The sequence below is a fragment of the Neoarius graeffei genome, chromosome 15 (genome assembly GCF_027579695.1).
Source record: "Neoarius graeffei isolate fNeoGra1 chromosome 15, fNeoGra1.pri, whole genome shotgun sequence".
Taxonomy (NCBI): Eukaryota; Metazoa; Chordata; class Actinopteri; order Siluriformes; family Ariidae; genus Neoarius; species Neoarius graeffei.
Genome location: NC_083583.1, coordinates 57,147,130 through 57,164,187, shown reverse-complemented (window position 1 = coordinate 57,164,187; position 17,058 = coordinate 57,147,130). Strand labels below are relative to the sequence as shown.

The following is a 17,058-nucleotide window of genomic DNA, read 5'->3' as shown; positions in this document are numbered from 1 at the left end:
AGTTTGTACTTTGGGGGATAGAAATGGACTCCTACTGTCCCCCTGTTTTTGACGGTGTAAGGGCAATTTGGCATTGCCTGTCCATCTAAAGGCATGCGTTTGGGAGGTGAGAGAAACTGGAGAACCTAGAGGAAATCCACAAAAACATGAGAGAACGTGTATCAGGCTGATGGACAATTGCCATTAACACTTTTTACACAGACCCTGAGCTATCATCCCTACCTTCCCATGCTTTATAGCATCTCTGTTCAAAGGGAATCAGAGTATTAAGATATACTTCTTTCCATATTGTAAATGCAGAATGAGAGTCGGTGATGGGGCGGCACGGTGGTGTAGTGGTTAGCGCTGTTGCCTCACAGCAAGAAGGTCCGGGTTCGAGCCCCGTGGCCGGCGAGGGCCTTTCTGTGCGGAGTTTGCATGTTCTCCCCGTGTCCGCGTGGGTTTTCTCCGGGTGCTCCGGTTTCCCCCACAGTCCAAAGACATGCAGGTTAGGTTAACTGGTGACTCTAAATTGACCGTAGGTGTGAATGTGAGTGTGAATGGTTGTCTGTGTCTGTGTGTCAGCCCTGTGATGACCTGGCAACTTGTCCAGGGTGTACCCCGCCTTTCGCCCGTAGTCAGCTGGGATAGGCTCCAGCTTGCCTGCGACCCTGTAGAACAGGATAAAGCGGCTAGAGATGATGAGATGAGAGATGAGATGATGAGAGTCGGTGATTACGCCTTATATCTCTAGAGCTTGAGTATCTCTTGTTAAATGTTTCATAGTGATCTTGCAGACTTATTGTGGAGGAAGCCACAAAGAAGTCAAGATCGCTTGGATTAAAAGAGATGTCAAAAATACATATTTCCCACTGACTCACTGGGCCAGTACCCTCTAAGGTACTTATTTGTACCATTTATATACTGTTTGGGAACATGTATGTACCTTTTTGACACTAAAAAGGTACACATAGTTACCTTGACGTCCAATAATGAGCCCTTGGGGGTACATTAGTGTAGTTTGTACCTTGGGGGACAGAAATGGACTCCTACCGTCCCCCTGTTTTTATAATAAAGAGATGTCACAAATTTCCCACTGACTCCTGTCTGCCAAAGCTGTCCTTCAGGAAAGGACGCATGCGTATTGAGGGCGTCACCATGCTTAGCGCATGCGCAGTCCGGACATGCCTCAGTTGTATATAAAGCGTGCAGAGCCGCCGTCTCGTTCCACCTTCAGCCATTTTGAGGATGTTGGGTGCTGTGGGACGCTGCTGCACGGGGGCTCTGCAGGCTCTGAAGCCCGGGGTCACTCCCTTGAAGGCGCTTAGTGGAACTCCAGCGGCGTTGTTTTCTCGTAAGCTATGCGCTAATTTGACGTCTTTTGCGAATTTTCTGCTGCTTTTTCCACAGCCTTCTGAAATCAATGGCGCCGCCATAACGAGGCCGGACAGTCTGCAGCATGCGGCCGGGCAGGCCGCGAGCTCCTGCCGCTGACGGTTTAGATTAGATTTGTTTAATATAAAGTGTGTACAGGTTTATTGGGCGAGGATGACGCGTATTGTTGTCGTGAAACAAACTGGAAAGTAGCAGGAACGGTAACTGCCTTAAAACCGTAATGACCTTTGTGTGTCATGGTGGAAGTGACATGAAGGCTAAATGAGCTTAGCCTGTTAGCTTACAGGATGCTAATGTAGCAAGCTAGCGCCGTGGACTAAATAAGGCTGTTTATTTGTTTTATTATTAGGTAAAGACTTATCTGTGTATTTATTTGACGTAAATATAGTATAACTCAGCCTTAGCTGTTCCTAGTTAGTGTACGTGTGTGTGCGCGCTAACCGGCACCACCAGAAGCTAGCTAGCTTCTGTAGCTAATGTTTTGCCCTCGAGCAACCGGAAATGCAGAATTGCAGTCGCTTCGTAAGGTTTAAGAAAATAAAAGCTCTTAACCGGTGTCACGGTCTGAATTTGCCACCAGTCTGAGTTTACCAGCTAAATTTAAACTTTAGCAGCCACGGCCTGAATTTACCACAGTATAAATTTACCAACTTGGTATAATTGGGCCTGGTCTGAATTTACCAGCCGAATGAGGTTTATGTTTAGGGTGGCCGGACGTCCTGCTTTAGGCCGGACCGTCCGTCTTTTCAATGTTTTGTCCGGCGCAGCATCAAGCCGGACGCACATTTGTCCTCCTTTTAGAGACGATGAGCGGAATTATATAATATCGACTTGCCAGACTGGAAGAGCAGCGTTCTAGAATAACGTTTTGTATGGAAACTGCAGATCTGTGCTGCACACTAGTAATCTACAATAAAGAGTCTATGGCTCGATGTTTTTTGGCATGCAGTGCGAACTCCGCACCGCGAGGCGTTGCGCTCTATCCCCCTGGCCCTGGCTGGGACTTGGAAACACGAGTCTGTCCGGTAGACCAGCTGCTCACAACTTAACTTGTTAGGATATGGATGACAGTGCAAATGCACATCTACTATATCTACCTTAAGTTTAATTTCAGTGGTTTGTTACTCCACAATGTTTTTAATAAATACAAATATGATGATCTAGCCAATTAAGAGCTAATACATCTCATCTCATCATCTGTAGCCGCTTTATCCTGTTCTACAGGGTCGCAGGCAAGCTGGAGCCTGTCCCAGCTGACTACGGGTGAAAGGCGGGGTACACCCTGGACAAGTCGCCAGGTCATCACAGGGCTGACACATAGACACAGACAACCATTCACACTCACATTCACACCTACGCTCAATTTAGAGGCACCAGTTAACCTAACCTGCATGTCTTTGGACTGTGGGGGAAACCGGAGGAAACCCACAGGGAGAACATGCAAACTCCACACAGAAAGGCCCTCGCCGGCCACGGGGCTCGAACCTGGACCTTCTTGCTGTGAGGCGACAGTGCTAACCACTACACCACCGTGCCACGCCATTATAATTTATTCTCTCAAATTTACCAGCTTGGTATAATTAGACTGCTGTCATTGGGCCTAGTCAGAATTTACCAGCCCAATATGATAGATTTATGATCATACTTGATCCACAAATAAATGATTTTCACTATCTTGATGAATATTGATTTGTTTGAGTGAGACTCATCATGATTATAATAGTTATTCTGTCAAATTTACCAACCTGGTATAATTAGATGCCTGTCATTGGATCTAGTCAGAATTTATAAGCCCAATATGAGATGGGATTTACGTTCATACTTGATCCACAAATTTATTTTCACTTTATCTTGAATGAATGGCGTGTTTTAGTTCCAGTTTATGCACTAACCCAGTTTGTAGGAAGAAGGTAAGTTAGGTCATCTTTCTTTTGAAAATGGCGAATCACTGGTCTCGTGCCTCTTTGGACTGTGTTTTGCTGATCTTCATTTTGTGACTGGGAAATGATTGCTTCCTCATCCATATTCGACAGCTTGTCTACTGATAATCAAATCTCACAAATGTAGTCACAACTCGTGTTCTATTAGTCTATAAATGTGTTGAAATGCTCGGTACAAAATCGCAGCAAGAAATGGTAAATGTAGACTTCCCGGGAGAAAAAAAGGTCTGCGCATGGTAAATTTATGCCAGCGCATGATCAGACCGTGACACTGGTGCATCTCGAGGAATATTAAAATGAATCCAGATCAGAGGTCGTGTCCCCCATGATCGACTGACCGTTTTCTCCTCTGTATATTCCAGGCAGGGATTATGTGGCTAAAGCTGCTGCTGCTGCTCCTTCCGCCGCCGCCAGCGGTCGGATCGTGGCGGTCATCGGCGCCGTTGTGGACGTGCAGTTCGACGAGGGTCTGCCGCCGATCCTTAACGCCCTGGAGGTGACCGGTCGGGATACTAGACTCGTCTTGGAGGTGGCACAGCACCTGGGTAAATGCTCCAAACAGTACTTAAACTCCTTGTTCAGAGGTTCGGGTGCACAGAGTTGGAGGTTTTGATAACTTGTAAAGTGTCTGGAGAAAAATTATTAAAAACTAGGCAGGATCAATGCCATGACAGTGGCAGCTCAGTGGGTTGTAGGTTTGATCCCCAGCACTGCTAAGCTGCTGCTCTTGGGTCCTTGAACAGTGTACTTGACCCCATCACGTATTGGTATTCAAATTGACCCTACAAAGAATTTTTCTCCCCTCCCCCCTTCTTTCAAAACTTTATTTAGAACATGTAGTACAAACGATGCACTTCGGTCACGTACAATTCCTTCTTTTGGTTGAGCAAAAAGTAATATAAAGGGCTTTCTCGTGTTAACTTATTTTTTTCGTAGTCCGAATCCTGCACCCTGATTGGCTGGTGAGTGGGTCCGTATCCTATGATATGGACCTTTGACTCGCTCGTTCACAACAACATGGTAGCATTTTTGTCAACATTTATTTTCGTATTTCTGAGGAGAGTAGTGTTAATTTTACAGCATGGATAGTGATGACACTGTTCACAGCGAAAGTGAGTTTTACTACCCTGAGGAAGAAGAAATAAAACACTTCAGGAGAAAGCTAAAAACCTAACTTGCTACTGCTGAGCAAAAACCTGGCTGAATCCTGAATGACTGCTATTTGTATAAATGGGGGACTACATGGGTGGCAAAACGTGGTTTTTTTTTCCCTTGCCATGGAAGTGCACTTGTATGCTGAGGAAGAAGCCATTTACATTACAGCTTTGAATGAGGATTCAAAATGACGGCTCGGCTCTGCTTTCCCTTTTGGGCGCTCTTGTTTTCTGTTAGAATTTGGTAAAGGGGGGGGGAAAAAAAAAACCTTTATTTACCTGCTTAAGGTTGGTCTGTATGGTGAAATACCGTGATCTCGGCCTTGAATACTGCTTTCAAGACCTTGGTCACGGTATTTCATGATGTGGACCTCCCAGCTGGTAAATAACATGCATGTATCAAGTAACAACTTGAGGCTTTTTTTTAAACCGACTTGAGACCTGAAGCTCATTCCTCCATCTAATCAGTGTTTTTGCTTTTAAAATACCTGGATTTATGTATAAAGAACTTTCCAAATAAAACTAACAACAAAAATCTAGATTTCTATCAATAAACACCCCAAATTTGACCATGTTGACCGTCAGAGGTGACAAATCGGTGTTTTTGGAATGCAGCAAGCTTTGCATATCGTTCCAAAAAGGTTGTACTAGGTCGCAATTAAAAAAAAAATGTTCCAGACCCTCAATTTCTTTCTCACAAAATACACAATTGTTTACATAAAAATTAAATCTTAGGAATTTGTTGGATGGATTTTGTTTAAGATTTTAAAATTTAACTTTCAGGGGAAGAGGAAATTACCTAATTTTTTTTTCTTATTTTCTTTGCCTCTTCAAATTCTTTGAGAATATGAAATCGTCTATTGGATTGGAATAACATTCCTGCATCAGCATGTATCTGACAACCTTATTGGAACATTTATAATCTCAGAAATCAACACCCTCAATGCAAAGCTGTCTTAGTCCTGGAGAGACCTTTGAATAAACAATGTCCTCTTTGACCATTGACAAGTCATACCGCTTTCTCTTTAATCTTGTACAGTTTAACTGTGTATTTGAATTGAAATTTAACAATTATCTGTTGTAATACATTTCAGTTGTCGTCCAAAAAAAAGAGCAATTGCCCAAATCCCTTTCAGACCCTACAGAAGTGAGAGGGTAAAGTTGATCAGCGCCTGAGATGTGATGAATGGTCCATACAGATAAAAATTCCTATTATTACAGGCTGCTTGACCAGATTAATGATGCTTTGTTAAAGCAAATAATTTGCACCTGTAGAACCCAAAATGTATTGCTTGCATCTTATTGTGCAGACTTTTTTTGAGATTATTTTGAGCATGTGATGCTGTTTTCACCAAGGACTTAAAAAAAAAAAAAAGCCAGCATTTGGTTTCGTTCTGTACATGCAGTGACTCAAGTAAAGGCCAAATTATGCTGACAACCCAGTCCTCGCAGATAGCGTCGCAGACAGTGTCTGCGTAGCCCCCCCCTTCGCAGATGCTCTGCGCGCACCTCCCAAAAATTGTGACCACCGCAGAAGCCTTGCAGATGAGAGGGCTCTGATTGGTCCACTCTACATCCGCTGTACACGCACTTCCGCTTCCCTACTTTCCCGGCTTGGTTTGTTTTCATGGCCGCCATTTTTAAAAACACGAGCGAAGATAGAGCAGCATGAAGAGCGGTTGATCGAGGAAGTGAGGGAGTACGTACGTCTATGCGACTCCAGTTCTAGTCATTATAAGTAACCGGAGGATAAACACTCCACTAACCACACCCACCAACTACTCCTAGCGATTTCGCGACTTCGCGCCCCCTTGCGTTGTGGCAGTGAATAACATCGTGCATGCCTATTACTCCCCGCTCAACGGTAAATTACAACTATCTGCGAAAAGCTATCTGCGAAAGCCTTGTCGCAAGAGCATGCAGAGGCCTTAAGATGGGTATGTTGTTGTAAGATGGTCTGAACCCACTGGAGAGTCTAGAGGTTGAGTAAGTCGTACCACCAGCTGGGTAAAATCCGGAACCCTGTTTACATTGGGTATATCATAATGCTCTGCAGCCTAAGTAGTTCACTGTCCAATAGGATTCATTAACAAGGCAGAAAAGTTGGAGTAAGGTGGAAATGCTTAAGCTTTGCAAATGGAATAGGTTATGCATACCTTGATGGCATTACGATTTCAGTACACTTTGTATAGTTGGGGGAAGCAAATTGGTCATTGTCGTAAATGGAGGAGGGAGATTTTTCTGTGCCTTGGGATGGTGGGGTTAGTTTTAAGATGTGAGAAGGTGTTTTTGTAAATGTCCCCCACAGTTATGAAGTTGGGGATTTGGTCAGGTTTATTATTTTTTTTCAACCCCCTCTCTCTCCCTCCCCCCCCCAATAGGGGAGAACACTGTACGCACCATTGCTATGGATGGTACTGAGGGTTTGGTGCGTGGCCATGGTGTCTTGGATACTGGTGCCCCTATCAGAATCCCTGTGGGACCTGAGACGCTGGGTAGGATCATGAATGTCATTGGCGAGCCCATTGATGAGCGAGGACCAATCACCACAAAAATGTAAGATGAAACATGTTTATAGCATTTCATGAAGTATTGTCACAGTATTATTGTGACTCATTAAAATGTGTGGGGTTTTTTCCTCCCCCTCCTTTTCTTTCTTTAGGACTTCTCCCATCCATGCTGAAGCCCCAGAGTTTACAGACATGAGTGTGGAACAGGAGATTCTGGTCACAGGAATCAAGGTGGTCGACCTTCTGGCTCCCTATGCCAAGGGTGGAAAGATCGGTATGACTTAAGACACCTTCAGAACTTGTTGTTCACATGTTGATGTCTCTTCCAGCACCCACCATGCATTCACAAGTCATGTCAGCAACTAGTTAGCTTGGGAAGTGGTGTGTCAGGAGATGTAATGCACAGCTCAGTTTATTCTGGTTTTTGGTTTCAAATTTGAGATGGTGTAGATTCAACTGGTTCAGAATGTTAATTCGACAATCTGAGTATACAAGTGCTCCCCCTCCTCTCCAACACCTGTGTAGGTCTGTTTGGTGGTGCTGGTGTAGGAAAGACTGTGTTAATTATGGAGCTGATCAACAATGTGGCTAAAGCCCATGGTGGTTATTCCGTGTTCGCTGGTGTCGGGGAGAGGACTCGTGAAGGAAATGATCTGTACCATGAGATGATCGAGTCTGGTGTCATCAACCTGAAGGATACCACCTCCAAGGTAATTTGGGATTATTTCCGTTTGAGTTTTTTGGTGATGATGCTGCTTTGGAGTAGAAATGGATGGATGTCAACATTTTCTGCCACCAGGTCGCTCTGGTGTACGGACAGATGAACGAGCCCCCAGGTGCCCGTGCCCGTGTGGCTCTGACTGGTCTTACTGTTGCTGAATATTTCCGTGATCAGGAGGGACAGGACGTGCTGCTTTTCATCGACAACATCTTCCGCTTCACCCAGGCTGGATCAGAGGTCATTACTGATGGATGTCTGACTGTTCATCATGTGCAGTGTTGGCAGCCAAATTGAGGTCTTGTTGTCTTTCAGGTGTCTGCCTTGCTGGGTCGTATCCCCTCTGCTGTGGGTTATCAGCCAACCCTGGCTACTGACATGGGTACCATGCAAGAGAGAATCACCACCACAAAGAAGGGTTCAATCACATCTGTACAGGTTTGTGTGTCTCTATATAAAAGCAGTTTGTCATTTGTTTCAGATGCATTTGATTGGATTTGAGCTTTAATTCTTGCTCTTCAGGCCATCTATGTGCCTGCTGATGACTTGACTGACCCTGCCCCTGCCACCACCTTTGCCCACTTGGATGCCACCACCGTGTTGTCTCGTGCTATTGCAGAGTTGGGTATCTACCCTGCTGTGGACCCTCTGGATTCCACCTCCCGTATCATGGACCCCAACATTGTGGGAGTTGAGCACTACGACGTGGCACGTGGTGTGCAGAAGATCCTTCAGGTATGTGGCCTGTAGTTCAATTTAAGGCAGCTTTTTATGCCTCCGCCACCTTAAGGTGCAGGAGGCATTGTGTTTTCAGGTTGTCCGTGTGTCCGCGATATGTCAAAGGCTAATGAAAGGAATTTCACCAAACTTTCACCATTTGTGCAGTTTGGGACAAACATGAACTGATTAGATTGAGATCAGAAGGTCTAAGGTCAAGGTCACTGAGGTCAAATGTCTGTCCGAAAACCTTGTGAACACTATCTCCAAGGCTGATACAAGTAATTTCACCAGGTCAAGATTACTGTGAGGTCAAATGTCCATCCCCAAATCACAACTTGAGGCGTGTAGTCTACCGGGCGGAGGCATCGCCATCGACGCCATTGGTGTCGTTCTATCTAGTTGGTGGTTAAGTTTTTCAGTGATCTCTTTGATGAAAGCTAATAATGTAATGGTCACATTTGGTATTCAGGATTTATGCATTGCTTTGCAGGATTACAAGTCTCTGCAGGATATTATTGCTATCCTGGGTATGGACGAGTTGTCCGAGGAGGATAAGCTGACTGTAGCTCGTGCCCGTAAGATCCAGAGATTCCTGTCCCAGCCCTTCCAGGTGGCGGAGGTCTTCACTGGACACTTGGGCAAGCTGGTGCCCCTTAAGGATACCATCAAAGGATTCAAGAGCATTCTTGCAGGTTTGTGTCTTTACACTTTTTTTTTTCAGTTCCACTTTGTTTCGACAGGTAACATGAGCCTTGAGTGCAATCTTGCTGAAATACCGTTTATCTTTAACAGGAGAGCATGATTCATTGCCTGAGCAGGCATTCTACATGGTGGGTCCCATTGAGGAGGCTGTCCAGAAGGCAGAGAAACTGGCTGAGGAGCATTCGTAAAGGCGTATTTGGGCAGAATTTTAACATTGCAATGGAATGGGGGGAGCACTTGGTTTGTAAAGTCACATTCAACAACTGTACCTGTATTGTTGGTCATTTCTGAAATTGTATTTAATGTTTCCAGTCTCAAAAATGGAAATAAATCTTACCATGAGATGTTGGGTTTCTTCCATACCTGGAAATGGGTTTTGATTTAACTAAAAGCTTGGTATTGAATGTAATGGTTGCTTTTTTTCTTCTGAAGACAATTACTATTGAGAAATTAACACTTTAAAAGTGCAATTTCGTATTGTAAGCTTCAGTATTCAATCCCTTAAATGTATGGGTATGGGGGGGTAATTTGCACAAGTATTCACCACTATTGCTGGGGAAACTCCTAAATTAGTTGTGCAAACAGTTGTCATCAGAGGTCACATTAGTTGGAGTCCACCTGTGAGATATAAACGTGCCTGTTGCTGGAAGGCCCCAGAGACCATACCTGAATAAACATCATGTAGACTTTAATCTCTACACAGAGGAAGCAAAACAAGTCCATGACACTAATGCAGATTTCAGTCAGGTTTTGGAGAGCTATTAAGATTGGGCGGGGTCAGTTGCACAAGCATCTGGTTTAACCTTTTGTCACCTGATCAATTCTTAATCTATTGAAAATCGAATGGTAACTCCATTTTAGCTCAAGGTTGTAACACTACAAAATAGGGAGATGTTTGGGGGGGTAAATACTTATGTATGTCCAGTGTAGCACTCTTGTGTTAAGAATCTGTGGTAAGTGTATTGATCTTGTTGTTTTCCTGCTGTCTATAGCAGCACCTCCTTAGTTTATATAACAAATATGCTGTGTTCACACTTGTACCGGTACGAAAGTGGTATAACTGTATCAATACAAAGTATAGCGGTACAGTTTAGTGCATCTGTCCACACTAGCGAGAAATGTTTGCGGTTTTCTTTCACGGTAGTTGAAATGCGCGTGCACGAAATGTTTGTGGTTACCGAGTAACTTCCTTCCGAGAATATATGGCATCCGTTATTTCGAGATCTCGAGAAAACAAAATTATTTCATGATCTCAGCTGGATCCCTGTATCTCCGGCGGTAGAGACGAAGCCGGGCCAGTCTTCTGCGGAGGTGCCGCGGACTAATTTTGAAATGATCCCTTATTAAAAGACTTAATGCAATCTCTCCCTGTGTCAACCCCTGATCAAAATATTGCCTTATTAGGTGATCGATTATTCCAGACATTCTAATGACCAAAGTTGCGTCTATACAGAATGAGAAATAGCCCCAAAGTCAGCATAGCACAAGTCTCTTGGCGCACCTGAATGAACCATTTCTCAGCTGTTTTCTCGAGATCATGGAATAAGTTTTGTTTTCTCGAGATCCTGAATTATGTCATCTCGGGATAACAAGGTGAATAAAAAAAAGGATTATATGAAGGGCCTCTCTCGGCTTCCGTACGGATGAAACAACGTGTGCTTTTTGTCAATGTACAGTCTGTATTTCTGGTGGTCATTTATTCAGTCGGATCGTATAAAACGCGCGAGGCAGTTGAGAAAGAAACAAGCGAATCTCTGTTCACTATTTTATTCAGCGAAGACATCGATTGAGGTGTGACTTTGCGCATTATATTTGTATCGATACAGAGCCGCTTCATCTGTCCACACTACAGCGAAGCGCTACTGTACCGGTACGAAACCCATACATTTGTGGGTTTCGTACCGATACAGTTATACCGCTACAGTACCAGTATAGTTGCTAGTGTGGACAGGTGTTGCGGTACGAAAGTAGTTTCGTATCGGTACAAAATCCCTAGTGTGGACAGGGTAATAGTCTGGTAGGATGCCAGCAGAAGCGGTTTCCAAAAAAACTAGAACACAAGGCTAGCTACTGGGTGACTTATTTTAAATTGCAGAATAGGTGGGGTGTAACTTTTTTTTTTTTGGTGGCATTACTGTGGAGAGGCACTTTGGGTCTTTATTAATGTATTTTTTATAAACCCTTCATTACAAAGACCAATGCACGTTTGAAAGTTCAGTGGAGCAAAACCTAACTTTATTTTTTTTTGGCAGGGGAAGTTGATGGTTGGATCTTCATATGATGTGGGCATATCGTGTGAAAATTCAGTTCAAATTGCTTGAAACTGCTTTATTGAATGCAGAACTTTTTTACAGAATTAAAATGCTCATCAATTTTTGAGATTACAAATGAAAGATTGAAGAAATGGCTTAATTTTTAGACAACTGTTGTAATGGGATAACATGGGCCTAATTTAACAAAGGAGCCCCCACCCACCCCCAACCTTTTTTTTTTTTCAAGACATTTACATAGAAATTGTCAGGCACATGGATGGTTGAATACAAAGTTTGAAAAATTAGTATTATGCTAATTGGGTAAAAATTGGTACACTCCAAAGTAGTAGGATTATTTTTAGCAGGTCTTTTGTATTTCTCAAAAGTAGGACCTACTAGTGTTTATCACTTGTTCTTTTAATATAAAACTCACAGCTTTTAAGGCTAACCTTTGAAAAAACAGATCCATATCTAATAAACAATTCCAAGTAATTGAATTGAACTTGGTCCTCATGTTTGACTTTTTTTTTTTTTAATATTCAACTAGCTATATGGCGGCACGGTGGTGTAGTGGTTAGCGCTGTCGCCTCACAGCAAGAAGGTCTGGGTTCGAACCCCGTGGCCGGCGAGGGCCTTTCTGTGCGGAGTTTGCATGTTCTCCCCGTGTCTGCGTGGGTTTCCTCCGGGTGCTCCGGTTTCCCCCACAGTCCAGAGACATGCAGGTTAGGTTAACTGGTGACTCTAAATTGACCGTAGGTGTGAATGTGAGTGTGAATGGTTGTCTGTGTCTATGTGTCAGTCCTGTGATGACCTGGCGACTTGTCCAGGGTGTACCCCGCCTTTCGCCCGTAGTCAGCTGGGATAGGCTCCAGCTTGCCTGCGACCCTGTAGAACAGGATAAAGCGGCTACAGATAATGAGATGAGATGAGAACTAGCTATGTTCTAAAATAGTTATTTACATGTATCAGTTTGATGGGGGGGGTTTAGTAAAGCTATGAAAACTCATTTCAAATTCTCCTGTGAATCATGACACCAAAACTAGCTGAGGAAAATTTTGCTGAATCCTTCATCAGAAACCGTGAGTGAAAGAACATCCCTATAAAATTTATCTGATATTCACGAGTAATCCAGTCAGAAACAGAGAGACACCCTGACAGTTTTCTCCTGACTCAAAAATCACTGGGAGTTTCCTGATGCCATGTGAGCAGAGTTTTTACTCTGTTGTACCAACTTCAACCTGCTGTTATTCCCAAACTACTGAACAGATCTTAACAAGAAATGCTTTGGAAAGCAGAGATAAGGTTTTTAATGATAGTATTTACAATAGGCGGCACGGTGGTGTAGTGGTTAGCGCTGTCGCCTCACAGCAAGAAGGTCCTGGGTTCGAGCCCCGTGGCCGGCGAGGGCCTTTCTGTGCGGAGTTTGCATGTTCTCCCCGTGTCCGCGTGGGTTTCCTCCGGGTGCTCCAGTTTCCCCCACAGTCCAAAGACATGCAGGTTAGGTTAACTGGTGACTCTAAATTGACCGTAGGTGTGAATGTGAGTGTGAATGGTTGTCTGTGTCTATGTGTCAGCCCTGTGATGACCTGGCGACTTGTCCAGGGTGTACCCCGCCTTTCGCCCGTAGTCAGCTGGGATAGGCTCCAGCTTGCCTGCGACCCTGTAGAACAGGATAAAGCGGCTAGAGATAATGTGTAATGTGTGAATGTATTTACAATAGAAAATAAAGTTAAGCAATGACTGATTTGGAACCTTAAATGCACATCTGCATGCACAATTTCCACAGCCAGCGAGCGTCTGATTATACCTGCCATATGGCAGATTGTGGACCAACTGAGGAAATCGCTTTTGCAGGAACGGAGTTTCATTTCTCCAGTTCGAGAGAGACAGAATCTGCACGTTTGTCCAAGAACTAAACACTTATTTTTCCACATCTGAATACTGAATGCATCTACCATTCGTTACTGATGTACACTACAGTGGCTTTCTGACTGTATTTTTCAGATAGATTCAAGAATCTGTAAATGAGTATGATAGTTTTCCAGATTCAAAAGCTTTTAAGTGGTCATAAAATGTGCTGCTATTATTGATTTCATCTGCGTCTAGACTTGTCATAGCTCACTTTAATAGACACACATGCACCTGATGATTTATGCAGATAATCTGATCAATCATGGGGCAGCAGCACAATGCAGAAAATGCAGGTACAAGTCAACAGCTTCAGTTAATGTTCACATCAAACATCGGAATGAAGAAAAAAATCTAATCTCTCTGACTTCAACCACGGCATAGCTGTTGCTGCCGGATGGGCTAGTCTGAGTATTTCATGAACTGCTGATTTTCTGGGATTTTCCACACGCACAGGCACCAGTCTATGCAGAATCTTATGGGGGAAAAAATGAATGCACGATTAGTTCTGTGGGTGGAAACGCCTTGCTTATAAGAGAGGTCAGAGGAAAATGGCCAGATTGATTCAACCTGGCAGGAAGGCTATAGTAACTCAAAAGCACTTTACAAGAGCTGAGAAGCACATCAGCATCCACAAAAGATTATTAGTTGAGGTGGACAGATTACAACAGCAGATGGTCACATCGGGTCCCATTGTTGTCAGTCGAGAACAGGAATCTGAGGCCGTCATGGGCACAGAGAGACATAAACCTGGTGTGTTTTTTTCCCTCTCTCTCTCCCCAGTCTTCAACTATTCAGTTTGTGTGAGTCTGTTCTTGGCTGACAGGAGTGGAACGTGATATGGTCTTCTGCTATTGTAGCCCATCGCCCTCCAGGTTGCGCATTCTGAGGTGCTTTTCTGCTCACCATGGATGTAAAGAATGCTTACTTGAGTTCTATAGACTTCCTGTCATCTCAAACCAATCTGCAGCCTGCAGGCCCTCCATTCTCCTTCAGAAACATTCTTTGTAAACTCTCGACATCCATCCATCCATCCATCCATCCATTATATGTAGCCGCTTATCCTGTTCTACAGGGTCGCAGGCAAGCTGGAGCCTATCCCAGCTGACTACGGGCGAAAGGCGGGGTACACCCTGGACAAGTCGCCAGGTCATCACAGGGCTGACACATAGACACAGACAACCATTCACACTCACATTCACACCTACGGTCAATTTAGAGTCACCAGTTAACCTAACCTGCATGTCTTTGGACTGTGGGGGAAACCGGAGCACCCGGAGGAAACCCACGGGGACACGGGGAGAACATGCAAACTCCACACAGAAAGGCCCTCGCCGGCCCCGGGGCTCGAACCCAGGACCTTCTTGCTGTGAGGCGACAGCGCTAACCACTACACCACCGTGCCGCCCCCAACTCTGGGATGTTGGTGGGTTTCCTCACATGAACTGCTCGCTTCAGGTCCTTCCACAACATTTCCATTGGATTAAGGTCAGGACTTTGACTTGGCCATTCCAAAACATTAACTTTATTCTTCTTTCACTATTCTTTGGTAGAAGGACTTGTGTGCTTAGGGTCGTTGTCTTGCTGCATGACTCACCTTCTCTTGAGATCCAGTTCATGGACAGATGTCCTGACATTTTCCTTTAGAATTCACTGGTATAATTCAGAATTCATTGTTCCATCAATGATAGTAAGCCGTCCTGGCCAAGATGCAGCAAAACAGGCCCAAACCATGATACTACCACCACCATGTTTCACAGATGGGATAAGGTTCTTATGCTGGAATGCAGTGTTCTCCTTTCTCCAAATACAACACTTCCCATTTAAACCAAAAAGTTCTATTTTGGTCTCTTCTGTCCACAAAACATTTTTCCAATAGCCTTCTGGCTTGTCCACATGATCTTTAGCAAACTGCAGATGAGCAGCAATGTTCTTTTTGGAGAGTAGTGGCTTTCTCCTTGCAACCCTGCCATGCACACCATTGTTGTTCAGTGTTCTCCTGATGGTGGACTCATGAACATTAACATTAGCCAATGTGAGAGAGGCCTTCAGTTGCTTAGAAGTTACCCTGGGGTCCTTTGTGACCTCACCGACTATTACACGTCTTGCTCTTGGAGTGATCTTTGTTGGTCGACCACTCCTGGGGAGGGTAACAATGGTCTTGAATTTCCTCCATTTGTACACAATCTGTCTGACTGTGGATTGGTGGAGTCCAAACTATTTAGAGATGGTTTTGTAACCTTTTCCAGCCTGATAAGCATCAACAACGCTTTTTCTGAGCTCCTCAGAAAGCAGATGAAATCTGGATCAAAATCCCATCGCTCAATTTCCTCTGTGAAACATAGTTGTGTGGGCAGGCCTGCCAGGTCTAGGTCCTTATGTTTATTAATGATATGATTGCAAATGACACAAATTATTTTTCATCTTATTTGTACAACACATTTTCAGAACCAAAAGTGGAATAAATCATCAGTGAGGATATCAAACACACTGATGTCTGTCAATCACAACAATAGCAATCTTACAGTTTTATTTAAGAAGTTGTTAATTTGTGATATTGGCTTATGTTCAGTGAAATTATGGAGCTATACTAGTGCATCTCAAAACATTAGAATATCGTGAAAAAGTTCTTTTTTGTAATTTAATTCAAAAAGGTAAACTTTCATGTATTCTATATTCATTACAAAGTGAAATATTTCAAGCCTTTTTTGTTTTAATTTTGATGATTATGGCTAATAGCTCATGAAAATCAGAAATCCAGTATCTCAAATTATGAGAATATTTTGTTTCAACTTTGAGTAAATTATTATTCAAACAGTATAAATACTGTGCATCTCGGTCTAGTTCAGTTCATGAAATCACAATCATGGGGAAGACTGCTGACTTGACAGTTGTCCAGAAGACGATCATTGACATCCTCCACAAGGAGGGTAAGGGACAGAAAGTCATTGCTGGAAGGCTGACTGGAAAAGGTGCACAAGCAACAGGGATGACTGCAGCCTTGAGAGGATTGTCAAGAAAAGTTGATTCAAGAACATGAGAGCTTCACAAGGAGTGGACTGAGGCTAGTGTTCATGCATCAAGAGCCACCACACACAGACGTCTTCAGGAAAAGGGGCTATAACTGTCGCATTCCTAATATCAAGCCACTCCTGAACCAGAGACAATATCAGAAGCATTTTACCTGGGCTAAGGAGAGAAAGAACTGGACTGTTGCTCAGTGGTCCAAAGATCTTTTTAGATGAAAGTAAATTTTGCATTTTATTTGGAAATCAAGGTCTTAGAGTCTGGAGGAAGAGTGGAGAGGTACAGAATCCAAAGTGTTTGAAGTACAGTGTGAAGTTTCCATAGTCTGTAATTATTTGGGGTCCCATGTTATCTGCTGGTGTTGGTCCACTGTGTTTCATCAAGTCCAAAGTCAATGCAGCCATCTACCAGGAGATTTTAAAGCACTTCATGTTTCCATTTGCTGACAAGGTTTATGGAGATGCTGATTTCCTTTTCCAGCAGGACTTAGGATCTGCCCACAGTGCCAAAACTACTATCAAATGGTTTGCTGACCATGATATTACTGTGCTTGATTGACCAGCCAACTCACCTGACCATAAAGAGATGAGAGAATAGAGAGAATCTATGGGGTATTGTCAAGAGGAAGATGAGAAACACCTGACCCAAAAATACAGACAAGCTGAAGGCTGCTATCAAAGCAATCTGGGCTTCAATAACACCTCAGCAGTGCCACAGGCTGATCGCCTCTATGCCACGCCGCAGTAATTCATG

The 17,058-nt window shown here is 43.7% G+C and overlaps 1 protein-coding gene across 1 annotated transcript; it reads left to right on the top strand.

Annotated features, from left to right (window-relative positions):
- Positions 1 to 1,194: 1,194 nt before the first annotated feature.
- Positions 1,195 to 9,462, top strand: atp5f1b (ATP synthase F1 subunit beta). Its single transcript, XM_060941687.1, has 10 exons — positions 1,195 to 1,333; positions 3,677 to 3,859; positions 6,850 to 7,024; positions 7,131 to 7,252; positions 7,504 to 7,688; positions 7,778 to 7,936; positions 8,012 to 8,134; positions 8,219 to 8,431; positions 8,907 to 9,108; positions 9,209 to 9,462. Exons 1-10 carry the CDS (start codon positions 1,228 to 1,230, stop codon positions 9,304 to 9,306), a joined length of 1,566 nt encoding a protein of 521 aa, XP_060797670.1. The 5' UTR covers positions 1,195 to 1,227; the 3' UTR covers positions 9,307 to 9,462.
- The last annotated feature ends 7,596 nt before the right edge of the window (positions 9,463 to 17,058 follow it).

Bases quoted from the DNA above. Each gene is read 5' to 3' on its own strand.
- atp5f1b (XM_060941687.1), top strand. From the start codon at position 1,228: ATGTTGGGTGCTGTGGGACGCTGCTGCACGGGGGCTCTGCAGGCTCTG. The intron at 7,253-7,503 runs GTATGACTTAAG...ACACCTGTGTAG, and splicing joins TGCCAAGGGTGGAAAGATCG to GTCTGTTTGGTGGTGCTGGT. The intron at 7,937-8,011 runs GTCATTACTGAT...GTTGTCTTTCAG, and splicing joins TCACCCAGGCTGGATCAGAG to GTGTCTGCCTTGCTGGGTCG.